This window comes from Sebastes fasciatus, chromosome 18, assembly GCF_043250625.1.
Source record: "Sebastes fasciatus isolate fSebFas1 chromosome 18, fSebFas1.pri, whole genome shotgun sequence".
NCBI lineage: Eukaryota > Metazoa > Chordata > Actinopteri > Perciformes > Sebastidae > Sebastes > Sebastes fasciatus.
In genome coordinates, this window is record NC_133812.1 from 13,125,347 (window position 1) to 13,151,118 (window position 25,772).

The window sequence follows — 25,772 nt, forward strand, 5'->3', positions numbered from 1 at the left end:
CAGCGGCAGCCAGCTCGCTGTCCTTCACTTATCCCTCTATCCTCTCCTCCCTGCTGTCAAGCCTCAGTTTGGAAAATGAGTGCACATCCACTGAAGCTGTGGCTGCTGTTTAGCCACAAACTGGATGTTTTTTGAGCCTCTGATACGTGAGAATAACACAGAGCTACCTGCGGGTCACGCCGCGGTCAAGTACAAGTGGTTGTCCACTCATGGAGTGATCAGTTTTTTTCTTTTTATCGCTCCATCATGAGACGTTTTACGAAGACGTTTTAAGGAAAACACACAAAAAGACGAGGAGAAGCACAATGTATCTGCACATAAAAGAAAAAGATTGAGGGGAAATTGCCTCCCATTGGAAACAAACACGTGCAGTGAAGATCAATGCATTTTAAATTCTGTACCAGTGGAGTGTATCCTGAGTGTTGCAGCACATTTCATCACTGAAATCAGGATTTAAGGCATGAAGGAAAAAGCAGGGTAGATGTACATGTGCATGTTGGACATCATTAGCTTCTCTTTATCCCAGGGATCTGACACATTTCCTGTCACGTACAGTAAAACTGTACGTACAAGGACACCAACAATATGTTGTGACAAACACTGCTTTCAGTAGGTCCTGACTCTGGGTTTGAATCCACTCTCAGGGAGTTTGTTTTCTGTTCACTGTACCCAGAGCCCTCCATCCACATGAGCTGTGCCACAGAAATCGCAGAGTCAAAATGCTTTTCCCGACGGGTTCGCCCAGAGCTGCTTGGCAACCATATTTAATTCCAGGAAGTAAAAAACACTGTAGTGTCAAAAGAGATCCAAATATCTCAGTGATGCAAAAACGCTGTCTGTGTTTCCCAGCATGACTCAGCTGTTTTGTTGTGAGCGCTGCTTGGGGTTCTAAAAAATAGAACAAGAAAATATGTATTATAAATACATCACTGGGAAATTTTTAGTTATGCGCCAAAAAAAATTGAATCTACTGAACAATTGTTCACTTGCATCATGTGCATACATGTTTTATCTAACTGTTCAGCTAGTGCTACACTGACATGTTGAATTGCTGCATTTTTTTTTTGTTTGTTTGAATGAAATATGACTGACAGTGTGTGATGGACATTTGTACTTAAAATGATCTTCAGCACAGAGATGCATAAAGCAGAGTGAAATTGGTTTAATGTACTGTGGGCACTAATATCCTCTGCATTTTACCAGAAACGTTGCTCACCTGAAAATTCACAGATGGCATCTTTGATCGTTTAATAATCATTTACATCATTTATCAAGTAACAATACCAAACATTTGGTCAGACAAAGTACTGGAGTACTAGGAGCGTTGGTTTACAGTCAGATTTTTTTCCTGGTCAGCCCCTCATATCTGATTTCTTTCACTTTTATACATGTACAAGTCTGTTAATTTCTGCTCATGTTAAAGGGATAGTTTGGGTGTTTTGAAGTGGGGTTGTATGAGGTACTTATCCAAAGTCAGTGTATTACCTACAGTAGATGACGGTCGGCACGCCTTCAGTTTGGAGAATCAGACAGGAGTTACCGCACAGGAGCAAAGCAATGTACTGCTGTGGACGGGACCGGCAGAAAAATTTATTTAGCCACCTAAATTTAGAATATTTTTGCTGGTTTACCTTGCCGTCAGACAGCCATTTCCGATCGGGAACTGAAGCTTTTGTTTCCATCTATGCTCTCGCCAAAGCTACCATTTGTGTTATTGTGTGACTTTGGTGAAGCCAAACTGACCAAAGTCACATAATAACGCAAACATCTGATGTCGGTAACTCCTGTCTGCTTCTCCAAACTGGGGGTTGTGCTGACAGTCATCTACTGTAGGTAATACACCGTAACTTATGCAACCCCACTTCAAAACACCCGAACTATCCCTTTAAGATGCCATATGGAAATGCCATCATTGCTTTGTTTGTTATTGTTGTTGTCGTGTTCTTACATATTACTGACTTTTCTGTAAACACTAAGCAACTGTTTGGGTAAAAGCTGAACTTGCAAAAAAAAAATCAATCATACTCTGTATCAAGTCACTCAGTGACATGAGAGTTATTTTTCCTTTGCCGGGGTGTATTGGCTGGCTGATACTCCTGGCCTTTTTGTTTGTGTTACAATCCCAGTGATATTGGCATAAATATGCAATAGTGCCTTCGCAGCCATTATAGATCAGGGTCCCCTGCGTGACTCCAAAGATTACAAATGGGGTAAAAAATCGATCACAACCTCACCAAGGTTATGTGTTAGAACAGCTAGAGCAAAGTGTAATATATGATAATATGGGGCTCCTAATGTAAAAGAAACCACTTTTTAATATGTCTATGGATCTGTTACCCCAACACGCTATGTGCGGTGCAATCAGGCTCTCGATTAAGAATGTGTTTTAAATAGCTTAAGATTGAACCAAACCTCTAAGGTAACCAGAATACAGGGTGTCAGTTACGTCCCAAATGCTCATATAGTTTTGCACAAGTTAAAACTGTCACTTTATTTTGGCTCATACAACCCTCACTCTTTGGACTCTGTAGATTAATCCGAGGGAACCGTAGCACGGCGAGCACTGTTTCCAACAACGGATGACTGTCATGAGGCTAGTATGGACAAAAATGGAAGTGATCACGTCAAAAAAGATGTGTCATTTTCAACAAATGAAATGTAGTTAGGGACAATATATCATGGGTTAATTTTTTACTCAGGAGGCCTGTGTGTTTTTGCTGTAAATGGTGTATCATCTGTAACATCAAGATGGGTTTTCACTATCGCTACACACCACTTTGTTTTCAAGGGTGTTTCTATTCACAGAAATGTCTTAAACTTGACTACTGTGCTCCTTGTTTGCACTAAGAACAGATTCTTCCACCTGCTGCCGCCGTTATAAAAATGTCTGCTGATATTATTATTACTGCTCACTTAACCAGGCACAAATATTGTTTTCATCTGAGGATCTGATGAAGAATAAACTAAACTGGGTCAAATGTCAAAATGTCCTGTTTGACTGTTTTATTTGATATTGACATATTATACTGTCTGTTGACAGATTTGTTAATGTCTTTCTCTTTGATTTATGTGAGGTTTGTGAGTCACCGACTTTACAAACTGTATGAATGTCCGTCTGTCTCTCTGTGAATCAGTCTGTTACATCAACCTCTCTCTTTTTATTTGCAACCACTGTTGTGACTACAGTCTTGCGTCAGCAGGGGTCAGACGTGGACTGCAGGAGGCAAATCCCTATAACCTTCATTTGTTGTATGAGCATTGCAAATGCAAAATTACATGCATGGTAATTACAGATTAACAAAGAATATTACAGTATTAATTAAGATTACTTGTAGGATTACTAATATAAAAAAATTAATTGATAAATTGGGAATAAATAATGGAAATTATAATGTATTATTATTATATGTATTAATATATTTCTTTCTTCTTCTTCTTACCTAATTTTGAGGTACTAGAATATGTTTTAATTTTATTTTTATTTTCAGTGTATTTTTATTTTACTTTTGATAGTTTATTTTTATGATAATCATTTTGTGCTTTTACTTTAGTAATATCTTTAATTCAGGACATTCGCTTGTAATGGGGTATTTATACACTGGGGTATAAGTACTTTTACTTTTACGTAAATAAAGGATCTAAATACTTCCTCCACCGCTGACAAACACGTAAGTATTTATTGATTTTTACTTAGGATTTTTTTTTAATATATATATATAAAATTATAATTTTTTTCAAACTTTTTTATGAAAATATGTAGCATGAAGTCAGACATCCTAGACTTACGTATTGTCAAGAAAGAACAAAAGTAACTAAAATAACTCACTTTTCTTGTATTTTTTTTTCGTATTTTTACATCAATTATAGTTTTTGTTCAAAACTTTTTTATGAAAATATGTAGTATAAAGTCAGATATCCTAGACTTAACATATTGTCAAGATAAAACAAAAGACAGACTAAATTAACTCACTTTTCCTGTATTTTTTTCATATTTTTGTATCAATTATAGTTTTTGTTTCAAGCTTTTTCATGAAAATATATAGCATAAAGTGAGACATCCTAGACTATTTAGTTTTATTTATTTTATTTTATTTATTTTAGTATTGTCAAGAAAAAAAAAGAAAAGACAGACTAAAATAACTCACTTTTCCTGTAAGGAAATAAGTGAATTAAGCAAATTACAGAAGCACGAGCCCATTGGCTCGTGTTTCAAGCTCCGCCCCGGAGCTGGTCCAGCGCGTGACAGCCGAGGAAACCCGAGTAAACACACAGTAGTGACCTAACGGCTCTAACCGACCTAACGGACCTAACGGCTCTAACCGACCTAACCGACCTAACGGCTGCCGGTGTCTCGTCTTGTCTCTCTGGAGGTTTATCATATCAGGGAGAAGTTTCACCTGCCGTCGCTGATGGAGACCAGACAACAAGGTGAGTGTGAGCCGGTTCACGGTGAAAAACAACTCGTTATTTTAACAGAAGGAGTTAAAAACAGTCTCTTAGTGTCAGTCAGTCAGTTATTTGCTGTCAATCTGATAACGAAGCTGCTCCGACTCCACTGTTTTTGGGGTTAAAAGAGGAAAGAAGCGGTTATAAATCATAAAACAGGCTGCAGGGCCAGTGAAACAATCTGTAATGAGCATATTGGAGCGATAAATAGCTTCATTCACTGATTAAACTGGTATCTTGTTCCGCATAATGTTTCTACAATGTTAGTTTAAAACCATTCATGCTGCGTTCAGGGACAGCTCTTCTGAAGACATGTCAATGATGCATTCAGGGTCAAATGACCAAAAGATACCCTGACCCTTCAGGTTCAGGAAGCAAAGAAACAACATGAAGCTCCAGACATGCACACACACATACAGTGTGTGCCAGTGTGCTGTAGGTTTGTGTTACTGTTTATTCAAGTCATCATGGAAACTCCACACCAAATGAAGTCTTGTGGCTGGATACTGTTTCCTGTCTCAGAGTCTATCTGGTTTTATAATGTACCAGTTTATAGGTATTTATTTGTAGAAGGTCAGCAAAGAACCAATATCCATTGATCCCTGCAATCAATTTAATCATGCTGTTATACACCAGGGCTGTACGATTTAAAATATATATATATCTCATTGCAATTATTGACTTGAATTGCATGATCATTTTTTACCTCATTATACTCATTTTCATTGAAAAACATATTAAAATGATTATGGTGTGATTTTTTTATGGGGCTCTGTACCAAACAAAGATGTTTTCTTAAATCTGTAGAATTTGATGTATTGGCCAGGACATCTCTACAGCACCACAATAGATTTCAATATTGCAGTAGGCCATATTGCCATGTCGATAAATAATGTTATCAATTGTGCAGCCCTATTATACACACCTGCATCTTAACTTGCTTTGGACCATGCACCATATGAAAGGTGTTTAGTGCCAAATATGTATGTCCTTTTGCCTTATCTGGCTTTTGAAGGACATTTAACTCTTTCATGTTGTTGGATGTTGTTCTACCATTTGTGGCATTATTAGAGAGTGTAATATTTGTGCTGTTTTAGGGCTGACACTGACAGGTGTTTTGAATGCACTGGAATAATTAAAATTTCCTATTTTACTTTCCTTCATTTACATTCAGAGTCAACATTCATGCAATTGTTTGGTATAGGTGGTAATTTAAAAAAAAAAATGTCAAACACGTCGCTGTTTGATTCAGCCAATGTTTTACTGAGGGATGGGAATTTGAATGTTAAAAGTGAGACATGAACTAATAAAATAACATTAGGGCAATGACTCCCATATCCGTGTAGTGGGATAAAGGTATTGTTTGCTTATGCAGGTAGATAATTGCATTCCTTTGCATTCCAGGTCTGAATGTGTAACTATGGCTAACTGGGAGTCAGCGGGGCTTTGAGTTGGAGGCTGGAGCAGGGCAGCAAAAAGCTTTACACTTTCCATGAAACTTGATAAACATGAACATGATTATTTGCATTTATAATACAAATATGGGCTCCCAAAAACATCCCGAATGTTTACAATCCAGTGTTTTAAATTAACTAAAAAAAGGTTTATATACAGTACAGTATTGCTCTTTGGCCATGCTGCAGGCAACTTGGCCTACGGTTTATCTTCAATTGATTTGCAGCCATATGACCATCCCCGGGCCTCTGATTTAGCGTAGCCACATGACCAGCGGGCCAAATGGGAGTCTTGTGACCTAAGGTATTCCCCCCCAGACAAGAGGAAGGGGGGAGAGGAACAGAGAAAAGAGAGTAAATGTAGAATGCATCAGATATTTTTCATTGATTTCATAGTAAAGCCCATGAAATATATCAGATTGGTATAATGAGTTCTGTGTTATCAGAGTAATCATCGCCTGCTTTAATCTGCTGAAATGATGCTTTATCATCAGAAGTGTTTCAGTAAATGTGGCCCACTGAAATAAGCCTTCACGATGTTAGGGAAGGAAAGTTATATGGAAACATAGCAAGGTCTACAAGGTATTTCTTTAAATGAATGTAATGTAAACTAATGTATGTTTTACACTGAAATCTGTGACCTTCTCTCCCTTGAAAGAGTGGCTTACCAGCCTAAATACAGAAGTTAAACAAGAGGGAAATCATTGTTAGTGTGAAACAACACTGCCCGTATGACGGTCCACTTCCTCCTGTAGTGCTGATGTAATGAGATTTCATCAGCAACCAGAGAACGTGGATTGCTCAATAACCTTCTTATTTAATTGTCGCAACAGATCTCATTGTTATCTCCGTGTGGTACAGATTTTCTCCCTGATATGCTTCTTAAATAGCAGGAATCAGGTAAATCCTGTTTAAACAGCTCCAAGAAGAACTGTGCCACAAAGGGTCAAAAGTCAGACTTCCTGTTCCTGTTGCAAATGCAGAGTCAGATAAGCTGCCTGTAATGAAACAGACCTCGCTGTTATCAAGTTACTGACAGGGCCGGAGGATGGACGCTGGAGAAACACTGAATCCCTCCAGAGGAGTGACGTGTGTGTGTGTGTGTGTGTTTTTGTTTGTATATATAATATAACCAGTCTTCTTGTCTCCTCTCGCCCTGCTGCCTTGCTCTGCTGCAGAGTTGTACTCTGGTGTTCTGAGTGACGCAGTGGTGGACTGGGACATGGGTCCTGGAGAGGAATGGGTTAACTCAGCCACACACCAGGGAGAGCAGGGTAAGACTCAACTCTCCCAGATTAAAAAAATAAATAAAAATCCACACTGAATCACAGGGTGCTAAAATGCTGCTCACATCACAGGAAGCTACGTCAAAGCATGTGTGTTTTTGCCTGCTGTGACATCACCTGTTTTGAGACAAAATGACATCACTGACTGGGGTTTTGGAAGAATTGCAGCGTGTCAGTGCAGCAGCAGTTTTCTCCCTTATGTGATTCAGTGTTGATTGAATAACTGCTAATAGTCAGGAGAGTGGGTGAGTGTGGTCTTGAAATATTAAAATAGAACAATTTATAGACTGTATATAAAGATGGACGACATGACAGCTCCCCAAAAGTGATGCCAAAACATCTTGATTGCCCCCCGGTGGCTGGCTGCAGTATAGGTCATAAACCTATGGCCCATCCATGTTAGCGGATGGGCCAAACTAAAAAGTCAAAGTACACGTCAAATCATTTTAATCTTCTTCCAAAGATGGTTTCTGTCATTTTAGGTTGTTTTTTATCACACAAATGTATGTTCAAGTGTTAATTTTTCTGATAAGTTTGGTTTTAATTAGTGATTTGATGCTATAAAAAGGGGGTGAGACGTCATGATAAGCTGCGGCCGTGTGGAAGTTTTTATTGGACTTTAATAGTTGTAATCCACAGAATACAGCTCCAAATGACGTCAAAATCTCAAGATGGCAGTTCCCGTATTCGGGATATTTTGGCTTCACTTCTGTACAGTGGGAGGAAGTTGAGACGCTACGTCCATCTTTATACACAGTCTATGGTACAATTAAATATTTTAAATTGAAGGAAATATCATTCCACTAACCTGAGGTTGTTAAATTAAGATAAATTGACCCTTCAGGAGTGACTTAACAAATGGTCTAAGCCAATACACCCAATACAATGTTTTTGTTGTAGTTTTGTTGCCTAAACCTAAAGAAGCCTTTTTGTTTGTGTTCAAAACATAATGCTTCACTCAGTTTTACAACGTGTTAAAATGTGTTTCTTTTAAGTTTTGCTTTCATTTTTACAGCGTAGGCCTAGTAGGCATAGTAGGCCCCTAATGACCCACATCTATGGTGTTTATAGCGACCAATAACGCCTATTTAATGGCCTGATAACTGTCGAATTGGGTGCTGAAAAACCTTTCCTTGACCAAAATACAGTAAATCTAAACACAGATTGGTATTTGATGCTCCTTTGAGGCACATCATTTAACTTGGCAGTTGCCCACTTTGCCGAGTTGAGAATCCAGCCTGGATTACGTATTTAGCACAATCCAGACACAGTGTGTAAACAAGCACATTTAAAGAGAGAGACCAAAAAAAAGCAAGTTGCAACAATACACGATTTTTAGTGCCACATAGAATAAAATCACTGTTTTGTAGCCGTGGCAGCTGATAGGGCTTTCTCTCAGTAACAAATGATTCATTGATTTCCTGGAGCTGAGACTTCTCTTTTAAAACACACTTCCTGTATTTTTCATTTTTTTCAGTTAGGCTAAAACGTCATTAAAAGAGGACTCATCACTTGCAAAATAAGATGAATCAAGCACTTTTCTGTTTTGTCTACTGAAGATGTATTCAACTGTAACTTTGCTCAGGTTCGAATCAGGGCGTGTTTTACCCCTCTGGCGAGGAATCGGTTAGAAGGAGCTCATGTGGTGACGACTTGACTCCGGTGGCACAAAATGGGGAAAACCTCACAGAATGGGGTAGAACTTCACCATCAGGGGGCGATCAGTGGGGTGAGACATCTATGTCCCACTCTGACAACTGGGTCATGTCCACCACTTGGGATATGCAGCTGGACAGCACAGGTGACGAGGGATGTAGACTAGAGCCTGTAGAATAGATATAATCTGTCACTTTGGTTGAACATTTACTTCTAAATGACCTCTGAGGGAACCTGTAGCCACACTAGAGCTGCCTCTGAGGTCACTGAGGTCAAGTCCTTTGTGTTTTATCTGGTCGTCTAGTGGTTTACGCAGCCTATGAATTAAATGCTACAATTTTCTATATTATACGCAGATTCAGGTTTTGTTAGACTTGATCATTTATTTGTATTTTGACTACTTTTAGCCCAATCAAGTAAAGAATGATTCAGTATTTCCCCACCAGGATGTTAGTCTTGGCAGTGTGTATTGAACCGACATGTTGGCCTAGACCATATTGGGTATAAATGAAACAAACAAAACTAAATATAATTAAAGAGTCAACTAAATAAATAAAAAAAAAATCCAAATAATTAAAGAATTTTAGAGAGACCTTGATTTTGGTGTCTGGTCAAAAATATCTGAGAGATGTGGTATGTGTTGGAGGGGACTTGGACTCATGACCTCGGTATCTAAAATCCTGGCATTGCATGTCCTAGAACAGTGGTTTTCAAAAGGGGGTCCTTGACGGGGTTCAAGGGGGTCCCCAGCAAAAAGAGGGAATCATTTATTTTCACTATAATTCCATCCATAAGTAACACGATGACAGAACGTATGACTATTTCGGTCATGGGTTTCATACACTTTATGTAATAAAATATGTACAAGCAACAATCCTATCAGATGGGGGGACCCTGGTACAAAATCTTATCAAATGGGGGGTCTGTAGTTTAATTTGTGTCAGTTTAGGGGTCCTTGACAAGAACAATATTTATGAACCACTGTCCTAGAAGAACATGATTAGCTACTACAAAAAGTGTACACCGGTGATATACATGAGCATGTTTTGAGGCAATGTAGATGTCAAATTCAGTGAAGAATAATGTTTAAAAGGAATAAAAGCACATGATGATCATTTAGCAGCTTATGGCAAAGTTGCCTGTTTACATTGCTTTAAAAATGTTGCGTAACATGACCTGAAAATTCTCATTGATCCACCCCCCCTCTCAGTTTAGTAGAGAGCTTAGGATGTGACCTTACCTCTTATCTAACTGATTTTATGCAGTGAACCATGACTCGGATCATTAACTTGTGTCAGCATTTTTCACATTCCCTGACAATTGGCAACGCTACGGCAGTGTATCAAATGACAAGGACGATCTTTCAAAACCAACGTCTAACTTTTCCGCGGCATTGCACCATCCACTGGTGTTGATAATACAAGCAGCTTACACACTGTGCCTCTTGTTTTCATAGTGACAAACTGTTTTACATGTGACACAAATAGTTCTTACATACATCTCTCAGACACTTGATAGAAACTCCCATAACACACAGACACAGCCTGCTCTGATATGTTATAGCAAAAATGTGATGTTCACTTTTCTACAGTTGTAGATTTTCGTTTAAGTTTAGTAAACACTGCGTTAGCTTAAAGGAAACCTGCATTAGCCAGGGATGTATAAAGAGAACTGGATACAGCGTTGGAGGCGGGCTGCCGTTCATTCCTATGAGAGTTGCTCAGTGGCGCACGAGGCCAAAATGGCTCGACTGCCGAGTATAAAATTACCCGGATCATCCTGCAATCTGCATCCATTACGCCAATCTATGCACCGATCAGATACCATCATTTATTAACCCAGAAAAAAATCGACTTGTTTAACCGGAAAACAATTCTTCCTCGCCGCTCCAAAACAGTAGCCTTCACTGTGCTGTCGCCCTGATGGCTGCCACTGCTGGCAACTACTGTTTTAGAGCAGCGAAGAAGAACTGATTACAGGTAGTTTGTCACGTGACGATAGCGAACAACAACAGTGCGGTGCTAGTGGATTATGTAACTAATTTAGGTGGCGATGGTTATCATTGTGTTGTGGATGTGTGAGTGTAGCATGTTGCATCCATCTCTCGAGTGCATTTTAGTGTTTTGTGTTTAAGTTAATTAATGAAACAGTTAATGTTTCATTGTAATTGCCTGCCTCCAATTAATACGGAACTTACACTTGTGGAAAAATATGTAAGTTAGTGCTCTTCCTGGCACTTTAAAGGTCTTTTCATTGCTGTGTGAACATGAAAAAAAGACTCTCTAGTTCTCCATGCACTTTAACAGACATGAAAAGCTTCCATGTTAGCCACAGGGGGGGTTGAAAATCTGATTTTCCTGCTGCTGTGTGGTGTTAGTGTGTGCAGAAATAGCTCCCTACTATAGACAGGCCTTGTACTGGCGTGTAGTGCTGTAAGCTATACACTTGTGTAAAATGTGCATGTGGTGCTGAGCCCCTTAGATTTTAAAGTATTGAACTGTTTGTATAATTTTGTTCTTGTAGCTACTTTAGTCAGTGGAAGGCTAGTCCACTGACTAAAGTAGCTACGAGAACAAAATAGCTAGCATAACATAGCATAGCTCTCAGTCTTCACTAACCTTTCACTGTCCTCTCTTATAATGCCGCCACATCAAGAGAGAGGACACCTCACTGCAGGTACAGTAATCCTTTAACAGTCTGTTAAAACTGTGTTTTCCAAATACAGTTTACATGCTAAACGTTGTCCACTACAAACATAAGTGACATAATTACCTACATGTATTTCTCGGGTTGTGTGTACACTGTCGTCCCGCCGTTGCCTGGTGCTGGGCGGTACCTGTCTGTCCTTATTTGCCTTTCACAAATATCCTGCAACAAGTGTAGTAGTTTGGTTTAGGATCAACATCTAAAGAGTGCGTGGGTGCGTCGTGGGTAATTGTGTATGTGAGATACAGTGCTGTTTGCAGAAGTATAAGTACAGTGTGAGAGTAGTATAATAAGGTGTTTGTGTGAGAGACAGAAAGAGAGAATATCTTCTGAAGACTGTTTTCTAAATCTGTGAAAGAAGGTGTTTTCCGTCCCCTCAGAATTTCCCACCCACAATTTCTTGTGGGACTAGGAATATATGTTTTATATGCTGTTTGATGATTTCACAAACTTCATTTTGATTCCACTGAAATCCAATATTCCAAGTTTTTAAAGTCAATCTGTCCCCAGAAACAGCATCTTGTTTGTTTGCATGTGTGGCAGTCAGTAGTGTCCGTCAGCAAGATAATCCACATCAATTAATCCAGATTAAAGCTCTGCAGCCCGCCGCCACAGATTACATAACTGTCAGAGACGCAGTCAGACATAGAAGAGACAGACATGGAGACAGACAGACAGACATAGAGACAGACAGACAGACAGACATAGAGACAGACAAACAGACATACCGACGGACAGACAGACATAGAGAAAGACAAACAGACATATAGACAGACAAACAGACATACATACAGACGGACAGACATATAGACAGGCAGACAGACATACAGACGGACAGACAGACAAACAGACGAACAGACATACATACAGACAGATATAGAGACAGACGGACGGACAGACATACAGACAGACAGGCGGACAAATAGACAGACATAGAGACGGACGGATTGACGGACAGACAGATGGACATAGACAGACATAGAGACGGACAGACAGACAGACAGACAGACAGACAGACACACATAGAGACGGACGGATGGAGGGACAGACAGACGGACATACAGGCAGACAGACATACGGATGGACAGACATACAGACAGACAGACATAGAGACAGACAGACAGGCACATGGACAGACAGTTAGCAGCACACAGGTAAAACAGGAAAAAGGGCAGATACATTTTAGAAATCTATTAAGTAGATCTTAAGTAGGAGAAACAAAACAGTAAAGGTCAGAAGCTTTTCCTCAGAAGGTCTTTGATGTTGCATTTAAAGTACACGATGGTTAAACTCTTCATTTACACCAATAACAATTACATAACATCCATTTGGCAGACACTTTTGTCCACAGCAACTTACAATAAGTGCCTCCATATGGGGACAAGATCTTGTCAAAATTCATGATAAATTGATGCATTTAATCCCAGGAGCAGATCTACGTCAGCTCAGTTTCAGTGCCATCAGTTCAGAAATTGAACTGTCTTTTTTAAATTAAATGATTACTTTCATTCACAGATCATTCTCTCTCTATTTTTTTCTGTTTGTGTGTGTCCTACACTGTTTTACTGGTCAAACAGCGGTTTTTAATTTATTATTTATGTATATTTCATTCAGGTTATCTGGACTCTGAGCCGCTGAGAGAGGCTGATGAAGATGCGGCGTCAGAAATCAACTTAAACATCTCCACCATGACGGAGGAGGAGAGAGAGGAGATTCAGCAAGAGTTACTTAAAGTATGTTCGTTCGCACATGCACGTTCACATGAGTGTTGATGGTATGAAGACAGTTAAGTAGCTCTTTGTCTTTTTGTGTATATGTCCAGCTGGAGGAAGAGATCAGCACGTTGAAGCAGGTTTTGTCGTCCAAAGAGAGGCAGCACGCGGAGCTCAAACAGAAACTGGGCGTGACTTCTCTGAACGAGCTCAAGAACAACTTCAGTAAAGGCTGGCACGACATGCAGACCTCCACAGCGTGAGTTCATATGTGTGAGACAACTGACAGAGAAAGAAGAGTTTGCAGGTTTGAGTTAAAGTGAAAGGGAGAAAGTGTGTTTGTGTACCCAGCACATGACAGAAAGGCTTTTCTGTTTGCTGTCAACATAGATGCCCTTTACAAAACAAACAGGAAGGGCAGGTAGTTCTGTTTTATAACAGCCAATGAAACCACACTCCACACTGAGTGTCTGTTATAGACACAGATATCAGAAACTCAATTAAAAAGACATAATCCTCCGCTCCTAGCTGCACAGCATACACATCTACAATGTGCTAAAGGCTATCGTTGACCTCATGACACAATTAGCTGGACATGTACCGATGATTTTTACTGTATTATCAGCAAAACATCTGTAATGCAGCCTTTTTGTGTGCAGAGAAATAACCTAATTTCCTCATTAGACCATCAGTTACTGTATGAGCTCTTCCCCGGACACCAAGAGACGAGGGAGAGCAAGGGGATAGTCTCCAAAGGCCGCCCTTCTTATCCAGTTACACTTCAACCAGAAGATCACTTTACACTCACAGTTGCCGTCCTCATCTATAATGAACTAGTGTGGCCACAGGAGTGTAAGATCCAAGAGAAACTGTGTGTGGAAGTTACGATCCGTGATGCAAATGTAAACAAAAAGGTCGACACACTTCCAAACTTTAAAACACAGAGGGAAAAAAATAAACGCAGCTCAAATTTATATTTCAGGCAGCGTTCAGGAACAATAAGGTGAGGTTGACCGGTAGTTTGCAGTGTGTCCTGAAGGAAATGTGTTTGTATTAGTGGGCAACCTCCAGGTCTGAAAAGTGAAGCCAATGCTGAAGTGCCTTAAACCTGCATTATTTCTAATAGCCAGCAGGGGGCGACTCCTCTGGTTGCAAAAAGAAGTCTGATTGTATAGAAGTCTATGAGAAAATGAGCCTACTTCTCACTGGACTTATTACCTCAGTAAACATTGTAAACATGAGTTTATGGTCTCAATCTCTAGTTTCAAGTCTTCTTCAATACAGCATGATGTTCATTTAGTAAATTATGGTCCCATTTAGAGTCAAATAGACCATAAAGCAGGGTAAGCTTTAGGGCGTGGCTACCTTGTGATTGACAGTTCAGTGTTGTCCGTGTTTACATCTCGCAACTTTAACCCTTTCACAGTGTGTTTTCAGTTCATGAAAGTTAATTATAACCTTTTTGGTCGCCTAAAAATGTCTTATTCAACGTTCGGTACTTAGCTCCAACCTCTAATGTCACTTCTGGTTGAAAAAACCAAGATGATGACAGCCAAAAAACCAAGATGGCGACAGCCAAATTGCATATCTCGAGGCTTCAAAACGGCAGTCCACAAACCAATAGGTGACGTCATATTGACTACGTCTACTTATTATATACAGTCTATGGTTTGTAGTGTAAAAAAAGGTTGAAAGGCCAGGCTGTTGCAATACAGTAAGTGATAAGACGATAACAAAGCATTTTGAAACAAATTACGTGGGTTTTATTGCCTGTGATTAGGATGGTGATTAGTAAAGATTTATGTAAATAGTCTTGATGGCTCAAATGCACTTTGAGTCAATGATCCCATTTATTCTAACGTTATTGTTAACGTTAAGTTTGTGTGTTTATGTTTACGTGTTTGTATGAATACTGTATTAAATTCAGTGCATGTATGTGTGTAGAAAAACATTCTGAATGTACCTTCTTTATGTCTCAGCTATAAGAAGACATCAGAGACGCTTTCCACAGCCGGACAGAAAACATCAGCCGCCTTCAGCACACTGGGCACCGCCATCACCAGGAAGATCGGGGACATGAGGTACACAATGATCTACATTGTTTACAGAAAATGATCTGTGTTGACTGATAATCTATCATGCAAATAGTGTGAACGCCCACTGAATTCGGTTGCTCTGTTGACAAATGCACTCAGCTGGACACATCGTGCCCATGTGTGTCAAACATCAGGCTGGAAATGTGTCTTTTTCCCATCATAAAACTGCATCTTCAACACATTTGCTTATCCAGACCCATCGTGACCCAGCCGACCCATTTACCACCGATGCATTTCCACTTTTTTTTTTACCAATTTAATTGTGCTATCCGTCCCCTGTCTCTCAGAGAGCAGAGATTTGACTCTTTGCTCTATACAGCTCAGGGGAAGGAAGTTGTGATTATGTAAGCCCGCATTAAGCTGCTTTATGTGGGAGCTGATGGGCCCGAGGCAAAGTCTGTCCTCCTCAGTCGCTTTCTGTCTCTTGTTCTGTCTCTTTGCCTCTCTGTCACTCTGTGCTGCTCTGTTTGAGACACTGAAAGTCAACCAGCCAGCATGTACTTTACTGTCCTGTGAGAAATAAATGGAGCAGTTGTTTGTGTGTATGATGACAAGAGAAAGCTAGAGAACGTGGGCCTCGGTGACTTCATGTATATGCAGGAGAAAGCACAAGAAAAGCTCAGGATACAAAGCTGATCGGAGGGTCAGCAACATGTCAACATACAGTGTACATATGTTGTTGGTTTGTGTAAGCAGAACAAGAGTTACTGTGTAGTACCATTAAATAAAACTCATTTTTATTTTAAAGCAAAAGAAAGGCGTTGATACTATTACTTTGACAAAATATGTTCATTCATAAAAAGCACAACAGAAAAACAGTATTAAAGCCACCATATTTCCTGTGGGGACTGTAATGTGTTGACAGGGGCTCTACTCTAAAGACAAATGGGGTATTGTTACTTCTTCTACACTGCAGCTTATTATGTTTTTTTTGGAATATAAAGTGCAGGAAGGAAACAATGAATTATCTTTGGTTATTCCAGCATGGTCGGTCTAGAGTTACTGTTCCCTCGGAGGTATGTCCCCGTAGTTAATGACTCATGTTGTGCGTAGGTTTTGGTTTGTGTGCACACAGTAGGCAGCATGATTTTGTCTTTGCTGTGGATGTGTTTTGAAGTGTGTTCTTGCATGTCATTTTGTCATATCAGATATTTAACCATCTTTAAACTGAAGTTTAATTCTCAATGGATACAGCATATCATGATTTATGTATCTATCTGTCTCTCTAAATCTAAATATTTGTAATTTGTGTGCAGTTATAAATCTGATTTTCCGCTCTTTGGACGCTGTTACTTCTGTCACATTTCTCTTTCAACAACTAATTCTGACTCTTTATTCTTCTTATATCTGCTGTGTGTGTGTGATCACTAGATATTTAGTTTGTGTACAAAATGTTAAACATCGACTCGATTTAGGGTTTCCTTTAAGTGTGTGTGTGTGTTTGTGTGGATAGGATTGTGTTTTTGTGTGTTTCTGATGTTTAACTTTGGCACTTTGACATTTTCATTTTGTTTGCACATCTGTGTACAAGTGAGATAAAGTATAGTGTAGTATAATCTAGTTCAGTAATGTTGTTCACTTGCTTCCAGTTTACTTCCCCTAACAGGTATTAGTGTCAGTTTACCTTTTGTAGTGACATGGTTTGTATTAATAACATTAATATTCTACTAAAGTGACATAGGGTGACTGTGAAGTATTCAAGGCCTGTCAAAGTATCTTTTAAATGTTTTTCCATCTTCCTCCATGCTTCCAAAGGTCCAACTCTATAGGGTAAGAGTCACACATGGCTGATTATGTCACATTAGTTGTTCCTCACTTAGGAGTCTCAACTCCGTAGATCTCAGATCAGCTGATAGCACTTATAACAGGTTGGTGCAGTGTGGACTCAAAACAGTCAGCTGAGTAAAATGCTGCTGCCATGCTGGACCGTAGGACTGTGTATCAGGTGCTCGTCTCATGTCAGAATCAGAATCTAATTGATCTAGGTCTCTGATAAGCTAAAACAACTTGTCTCGATGAATCATGTGAACAAGGTGTCATGAACTTTCTCAGTTGCAGGAAAAGTGCTCAAGCTAAGCCAGTACAGGCTGATGTAAGACCATGCAGGCTTTTTACATTTCTGAGCAATCTGAAATTAATATTGAGTTGCAAGCGGCCCTTTGATGATATCATACCATAGATATAATATCCTTTTTGTCTGTGTCAACGTTGCAGCTGTTACTCTATTTATCCACCAGTAGATCGATCAGCTTCCCTGCTAAACTTGTGCATATCAGATTGACCCTTTTATCTCCATTTCATCCTCTGAGAGAGGCTCTGGGAGTGACTAATGTGCACAATGTGTGTTTTCTGTAGCTAACTCTGGCTGTGTGTGTGTATGTGTGTGTGTAACTTGTGCTAATCATTAACTCCTCTCTCACCACGCTCTCTGGGGACAGCTACTCTATCAGACACTCTATGAGCATGCCCACCATGAGGTAACCACTGTGCTTGCTTGCTTTTGTGTTTGTGAGAAAGAGTAATTTTTTAAGAAACCTTAGTAAAGAAACCTTTACTAAGAAACCTGAAAAAAAAGAATACGAGAGATGTTTTCACGTGTTATTTATTGACACCTGCTTACACCCCATACTGTTGTTTTCAGTGCCTTTTACTACTTTAAGCACACAGTGTATATGCCATTACAGTAATTACTTAGTTATTTATTCCACGGCTTTACTCGATTCCGATTGGTCAATCACTGCGTTCTACGTTCTGTTATTTCTTTATAGCAGGCCGTTGCTACGTATCAGACCGTTGCTATGGACTCAGTCCTAATCTCAGAGTCTGGAAGAACATTTTTGTGTCAAATTATTTATTTCTTAATTAAGTAGCTGCATAATAAGCGGGATAATGTGCTTCGCGTCGGGGTCCTGCATCACGCTGTCTGGATTATTTCAAAACAATGACCTGCTCGTTGTACATCATCCCTTACATAGTGTATATAGTGTTTATCCCAAATAACCATCTTATAATACTGTAATAATAATAATGTAATAAAATCATTCTAGCAGAAAAAGGATGATTATTCGTGTATATTTTTGATAAACATTAACTTAATTATTGACGTTATAGAAAGGGGTAGGACCTTATATATTATATAATTTGAGAACTATCTGTATATGTTTACTGTTCCTTTCATAGGTTATTCTTGTTTTGTTTTCTTATTATTTGTTACATGTTCAAAATAAATCCATCCATCTATCCATTCAGCGAATCGTTTTATGCAGTTGTTTTAAAATAATAAACTAGAATGTCTTTCTATCTTTTATTTACAGAAACTCTCCCAGCTTCAAGTCTTTTGAAGAGAAAGTCGAGACTACGGTGTCCACAATCAAGGTAAACAGTGTGTGTTTGTGTGTGTGAGAGACAGTTTGCAGTGTTAAAGGAACAGTGTATAGGATTTGGCAACATCTAGTGGTGTGGTTGCAGATTGCAACCAACTGAGTACCTCTCTGCTCACTCCTCCCTTTCCAAGACTGCGGTAACGTGAGCTGCGAAGAGTAAAACCGTAGTAACGCAGTTCAACTCGCTCAGAGGCCATCCTCACCATAATAACACTACTTTAGGAGCAACGGAAGTCAGACGACGGCTGGTGGTAACACGGTTTGGCACTCTGTGGCTCACGCTACCGCAGTTTCACCAGCGTGTCGGAGAACTACGGTGGCCTTCAGGTAACGTAAAACCAACTCTAATGAAAACATAGTTATGAATAATATATTCTAGATCCCCCGAAATGTTGCACACTGTTCCTTTAACTGGTGATTGAGCAAAACACCATATTTTATCTTCTAAATAGTCTCACTTATTTCAAGGCACCAAAGTGTCATGTGGAGTGTATTTTGAACGCATCGATTCCATATTTCTATATCTAGTATCAAAGAAATATTTAAAATACTTTAACTGCTTGTCATCTAACTGACTATTTGCTAGTCCTGGTGACAGAAATATTGACAGTGACACTAATTAATATTCTGTAAACTATGCTTTGTTATGATCTGTAGTAGTAAGCTGTGAAAGAGGAACAGGTCGGGCTGTTATAAAACATCAGTGAAGCAGAGAGAAGTGAACACTATAATCTGGGTGTAATTGCAGCTTATACTCTTGACTCTTGCAGTGAGCTTGTTGGTTATTTATATTCACACTGATCCTGATACAGTCTGAGACGTAGCAGACTCTTGTCTCTACTGTGCAATAGCCACTGGAAAGACCACCATCTGATTTATGATTTATTGTATAAATACTAAATTGCTGCGGAACTTCACTCCTATTTTTTGACTTTCATTTTTAATATCATCATGTCAAGGATAACAGGGCCCTTTTATAGAAAACCAAACACTTCTTAAGTTCATGAAACCTTCTCATAAACACTGGGTAAGCTCAAAGACACACACTGTGGTGCTCAATGTTAAAAGCTGTTTAAATCATGGTTCCTGTAAGTTTACATTCCAGTTTACGGGAATGAAACATCCCTGTTATCCTCTTATGTGCCAGTGTGTGATAGTGGAGGTCCTTGTGAAAGTCTGCCATCCTGATACATTATTTTCTGCATTTTTCATAGACAAAGGTCGGCGGTCCGGAGACGGGAGGCAGCTTTGAGGAAGTCCTCTCCTCCGCGGCCAACGCCAGCTCTCAGGACACGCCCACTAACAACTTGACGGACAACTCCGAGAAAGCGTGTTAGAGCTGCATCCACACCGTGAGGCGGAACTTAAACCCAGGAACTTTGTCACGTATCTACTCAATGCTCTGACTGAAATGTTACTTTTATTTGATCACACGTGTTAAGATGCTTTTGCGAACAATCCCATGTAACACTTGGATGGAATATCCTGCAACCCCAACATGCTTAGACTTGATAGAAAATATCTTGTTTGGACCAAATTTATTCCAAAAATATTCTAAAGCGGTAGTTGTCGACCTTTTTATTTTGAAAGATCAAGACAGCTAACGTCAAAAACACACCTACCTAGTAGAGGGCTAATAAACACTGTGAGATTATTCCACATGTAACTAAAGTGGGTTTAAAGGAAGAATCTGCTGACAACCTAGATTACTTTATTAATTTCTTTAAGAGATCAGAGCTGGTTGACCTTTTTGTTGAAGGACTCTTTTTCCAGTTTGGTAGATTAAACCAATGATATGACAAATGTAACCTGCCCTCTAGTGGCCTCTGAACCATGTTAAACCACAAATACTGATCCAATGGGGGTTAAAGCTAAGCCTTAGTTTAAAAAAAAAAAGGACAAGCAGATTTCAAGTCAGCTCCAGAAGAGAGACAGAACCAAAATCCTGCATTTCTTGTGTCACCTAAATTGAGCGTCTCATGGTTTGGCTCGCGTACAGTAGTCACCCTCTCATCACGAGGGAAAAAACCCAGCTGTCAAATCACAACTGGAATTCCTCAGACACACAAAATAATTCCATCTTTTGCTCTGTAAATTCAACATAAGGAATCAAACCTCTCCATCGCTACAACTTTCATACCAAAAACTACATTTGAGGTCATTATTAAGACAGACTTTATGTTACATTTTTAACTACCTTGTACATTTTACTAAAACATAAAAAAAAAATGTACATATAATACCCACGTTGATGTGATCAACCCAGAAGTCCTGGGTGAATATTTGTAAACTTGTATAAATGATTTTACACAACCAATTAAGATTTTGTTACAGCACCTAAAAGGATATTTCGTGGGCTGATTTTGCAAATGCAGCCAGTCATACTACTTTTTGAAAATCACAGCTGACTGTTAAACACATTTTCCGCTGCTGACAGTTTGAGTCGGGCCCTATTTGAATGCTCAATCATACTTATATGGTACGTGTATTTAGTCTGTGCATTCACACTATAGCACTAACTAGTCTATAGGAAGATGGACATCACGCAAAATCTGATTAATCACTTTGGACAATGCTGGAAATAACAAAAACAATAGTACACACTGTTCTCTATGAGCATCTTCGTTCCATTTATTTGGAACTTTTAGATGTTTTTAACCCTGTGTTGAACTGCTGTACCTCAGATTAGTGCTGGATTCATACAGGTATATAAATCATGACATTTCAACCCTAAAATGGTCCGGATGACATAAAAGCTGAACTTTATTGGAGGCCTATTGCCTATGTAACTGATCCACAGTATAACATTGATATAACATCATACTGCTGCTTGCTGTGGCTTCACAAGTAGGTATGTTTTAACTCTTCCTGGTGCAGAACTAACCTGTTAATTGCTGAAAGACAACATCACTTTTTACTGCTCATGTTATGAAAAAGTTGGTGTCACGTCAAAGTACGGCCTCCGTGGCACATCACTTAACTTTGCCATCAAAGTAACATTCTGTTTTAAATAGATAACCTCTTTTGTGTTTCTCATATCGTCTTTCAAGTGTTGTAAGATTTGATCTTCTTTGCTGTGGTTTGTAAGATAAAGGTTGCCAGGTCTGACCTACTACCAAATAACTGAGGCATGTTTCATCACTGGAAAATTAACTACAGATATATTTTATCTTTGTATATTGTGTTGGGTTGAAATCAAACTGAACTCCAGTTAAAAGAACTTTCTACAAAATGTTTTTACTAAAACTCAAAACACCCAAAGACATAACTGTGACATTCAAATAAAATAGCATTGTATGTAAATGTGTATTAATCTGTATTCATACAATTAATTACACACCATTATACACTTTTTATGGCTGATGGATCGATATTAAAGATCGTTTAAACCAAACCAAATATCACAGATGACTGTTTTTTTACAATAAACACTGACAATTGTGACTGAACCCAAAACTGAAGAAACTGCAATAAAACAAACCAAACACAATAATGTGCAACTGAAGTTCTATGCAACATTCGGACTGATTTTAAATAACGTCCACATCTGACCACCGTTTTCTCATTCATCAGCAACACTGAATTCCTGAGTACGTTGTTACTAATATATTCTGTATATTGTACAGTAAGACTGCATCAGAAAATACATTAACATTAATTTTCTGGTCGCTCAGCACCATTGTTACATTTTTTTAAGTAAATTTTTCCCTATAAAGTAATATCTACCAGATAATTATATATATATAACAACATGTCAAAATGTAATAAAAATACATTTGTTAATGGAGTGGAAACACAATAAAGCATGTCGCTGTAAAGAAATGTTGGCACAGTTTAACAGTTTCTCTCTACAGTACATTAGCAGTTCAATAGACACTAACCGTAAGAGAGGGAAAATGTGCAACTAATGTGATAATGTAACATTAATATCTGGGATTTAAAGAGAAATCTTCAACCCATTTATAAGGACATTTCATTACATTTTGACATGTTATAACATTTGTATATTATCTGTCACTTTCTGCATTAGTAGCTGTCCCAATGTATTTATTATAGATGGTGATACTGCACTTTCTAGGACAGTATGGATTAAATTAATGGGCCAAAACAGCTGCATGCACATAGAAGATATCCATGTGCCATCATCGTCAGTTGTACTGCAGTAAAATGTCTCAAAAATGAGGAGATTTTGAAGACGGCTGAAACTCCCACAACACAGTTTCCCCACTGATCCTGTGACGTGTTTGTGCATCCTCGTAGACACACTTTGTGTTACAGTCCCTCCGCTAAGGAGGTGTGTGTGTGTGTGTTACAGTCAGGAGGTGTGTGAAGATGCCGCGCCGGTCGTCTGCGAGTTCTTTGTTTCATCCGTTTTAGTCATGTGACATCCTCTCTCTTCATTCAAAGAGCTGAGGAGCTGGAGCACGTCTGGGTGGTGGAAACGACCTGGGAGAGAATACAAACATAATTATACACAATGCAAGTATAAAGGCAACTTGCTTCAAAATCTGTGAAATATAAATAAAATTATAAAAAAAAAGTCTGCACAACATGACAAAATTTGTTTTTAAATGAATTGAGGCTTAAAAATTGGATAAAACTAATCTGTGGTGAAAGGGATTTTCATTTTGAATTAGAGCCACAACTATGGATTATTGACTGTTTTATAAAGCAAATAACTGCCTCAAATATAATATGAAAACTGCTTAGTTGCATATGTATACATTGAATAAATAACACAAGGTAAAAAAGCGATCCTTAGTGCCAAAATGTGAGCAACTTAAGATGATGAGATCCAGTGAAGAAGAAGACTTGCCATTAGTGGAGTCAAAGAACTCCTGCAGTCTTCCCGGCGTTCCCTCCAGCTCCTCGTACTCATGAGCCTGCAGGATCATCTCCAGGAGGTCAAACTGTTTCACCAACCGGGCCTCTGCACTGCTCTGGGTTTCATATTCCTGCAGAAAAAAACACAAATGAGTTTTCCACAAGAACATGCTGACATACATATAATTATAAATTCATTCATGAGCTACAAACACACCAGAGACGTACCTCCCAGAGTCCATACATTTCCTGCTTGAGTCCCTCCGGCAGAAGAGATGATAGATGTTTCATCGCCTCCTGAGAGAGACGTGACGCCGAGAAATAAGAAAACCCCAAAACAGAGATGGTTTCATTTTATAGAAACCATCATCGTTACCGGCTCTATCGTGTTTAGATGTGCAGTGACTTGCCTCTTCTCGCCTGTGTTTCTCAGCTTTACTGATGTTGTCTGATGGAGCGATATCTCCCACAATGCACTCTGCCATGTCATGAACCAGAGCCAGCTTTATGCATCTAAAGACAGTGAGGTAAAACATGTATGAGCATGATAAAAGTATTTTTGCAACAAAATATTTGGACTACGCTGCATAAGCAAAGTGGAAAAATCTGATGAGTATTTATGCTTTTTTGAAATCCATTTGCTTCCAGGTCTGGGTTGCAAGCTGAGTGAATGAAGCACCTGTCCTTGTTCACTGTGGGGTCTGTGATGGTCAGAGACATCATGGCCATGCGGTACATGTGGTCCGATACACTCTCTGGCTTCTTCACGTTCCTGTACACCCAGCCGGTCCGTGGGACCCTCTGCAGGTTAACGCCAACCACAACAACACACAATTAGCACACAAAAAGTGCAATAAACAAGTGCAATACCTCAATCATATATCTTATACTGTATATACTGTATATGTTCTTAATATGCCTTATACAAAGTATTTCCTTTTATAATTGTAATATAACTTATTATTTTTAATGGAGCTTCCAAGCAAAAAGCATTTCACACGATTGTACTTGTATAACCGGCATGACAATAAACATCTTGAATCTTGAATTTGAAAAAATTTAATATATGTCTCATGACATATTTCACCAGCTTTAGTGAGACAGTTTGGGTTTTGCAGATACTGACTTCACTGCACAGAATTATTGAAAAATGTTTAACTGCACATTTTATAATATAAGACATTTATAAACAAAAAAAATCACTGTCTGAAGCTTCTGGAAGGTGACTATTTCCTGGTTTTCTTAGTATTTTATGATAGTAAACTGAATTTCTTTAGGTTTTGCACTGTTGGTTGGACAAAACTAGACAAAACCATGTGTGAAACCATTGATAATGGTTTCATTTCTTTGACCATATTAAGGCACAGATAAGGGAGTCATATTGTTTGATTAAATAGGTTTCTCCTAATGTTATATACCCCTTTAGGTTATAGCAGTCTATCCCAGTACACCAAGCACTGCCTCACTGTGTTAGCAACAGTAACACCAGCAGAACAGTCAGTAAAGACAAGCTACAACACACTTCAGGTAAAGTGATGTTCATTTTTTGGTCAGAGACTAAATCAACAGAAGGTAGCCAGAGTTTGGGAAGAAGTCTTACTTTGAGTTGTCCGATAAGTTTCATGAATTGCAGCATATTGCTCATACCGGCTGCTGTCTCCATGGTGGCCGACATTACTGCCCCCTGACCCGGATACAGATAGTAGAGTCTGACGGTGCTCTCCTCATGTAGTTCCCCAAAGCATCCGCTAGGTGGCGGCATAAACAACACAACGAACCTAAGAGCAAAGAGAAACTATTAATTCATCTGCCTGAATAGTGATTTTCATTTCATTTCAAAATGTATTTCGAACATGTAGAATACAAAAAAAAAAAAATAAGAAAAAGAATGATCATACCAACAAGTGGACAGTCAGAAACAAGTAGTATTTATTGTTTGTATTTATTGTTTATTGTTTGTTTATCTGTTCTTGTTCTGTATGCACCTTGTCCTTTTACTCTAATGCAATGATCTATGAGCCATGTTGTTTGTAAATTTGAATGTGTCATGAAAGCCCTTAAAGTCATGAAAAACAAAAATGCATTGAAACTTCTTAGTATAATAGAAGAATATGAATTACAGGTACAGCCCCATAGCCCTTAATTTAATTTATTATTATTTTCATGTATAATTTTACATATTGTATCTGTTCTTGTTCTGTATGCACCT

General features: G+C 38.8%; 2 protein-coding genes across 11 annotated transcripts; one reads left to right on the plus strand and one right to left on the minus strand.

The window, feature by feature from the left end:
• The first annotated feature begins 4,281 nt into the window (after positions 1 to 4,281).
• tpd52l1 (tpd52 like 1) lies at positions 4,282 to 22,133 on the plus strand. 10 transcript variants are annotated; one of them, XM_074614824.1, is made up of 12 exons: positions 4,282 to 4,428; positions 7,079 to 7,174; positions 8,772 to 8,987; positions 11,498 to 11,518; positions 13,163 to 13,281; positions 13,371 to 13,519; positions 15,240 to 15,341; positions 16,340 to 16,372; positions 17,112 to 17,126; positions 17,795 to 17,833; positions 18,671 to 18,731; positions 19,954 to 22,133. In XM_074614824.1, the coding sequence occupies exons 1-12, from the start codon at positions 4,410 to 4,412 to the stop codon at positions 20,074 to 20,076; spliced, it is 993 nt and encodes a 330-aa protein (XP_074470925.1). In that variant the 5' UTR covers positions 4,282 to 4,409; the 3' UTR covers positions 20,077 to 22,133. The 10 variants fall into 10 exon arrangements, with proteins under 10 accessions (XP_074470925.1, XP_074470927.1, XP_074470926.1 ...); XM_074614826.1 differs by lacking the exon at positions 17,795 to 17,833; XM_074614825.1 differs by lacking the exon at positions 16,340 to 16,372.
• On the minus strand, positions 20,971 to 25,296 carry hddc2 (HD domain containing 2). The gene is made up of 6 exons (XM_074614835.1): positions 25,164 to 25,296; positions 24,243 to 24,364; positions 23,974 to 24,076; positions 23,792 to 23,860; positions 23,556 to 23,694; positions 20,971 to 23,185 (listed from the first exon to the last, which is right to left on the minus strand). The coding sequence occupies exons 1-6, from the start codon at positions 25,236 to 25,238 to the stop codon at positions 23,055 to 23,057; spliced, it is 639 nt and encodes a 212-aa protein (XP_074470936.1). The 5' UTR covers positions 25,239 to 25,296; the 3' UTR covers positions 20,971 to 23,054.
• Between the last annotated feature and the right edge of the window lie 476 nt (positions 25,297 to 25,772).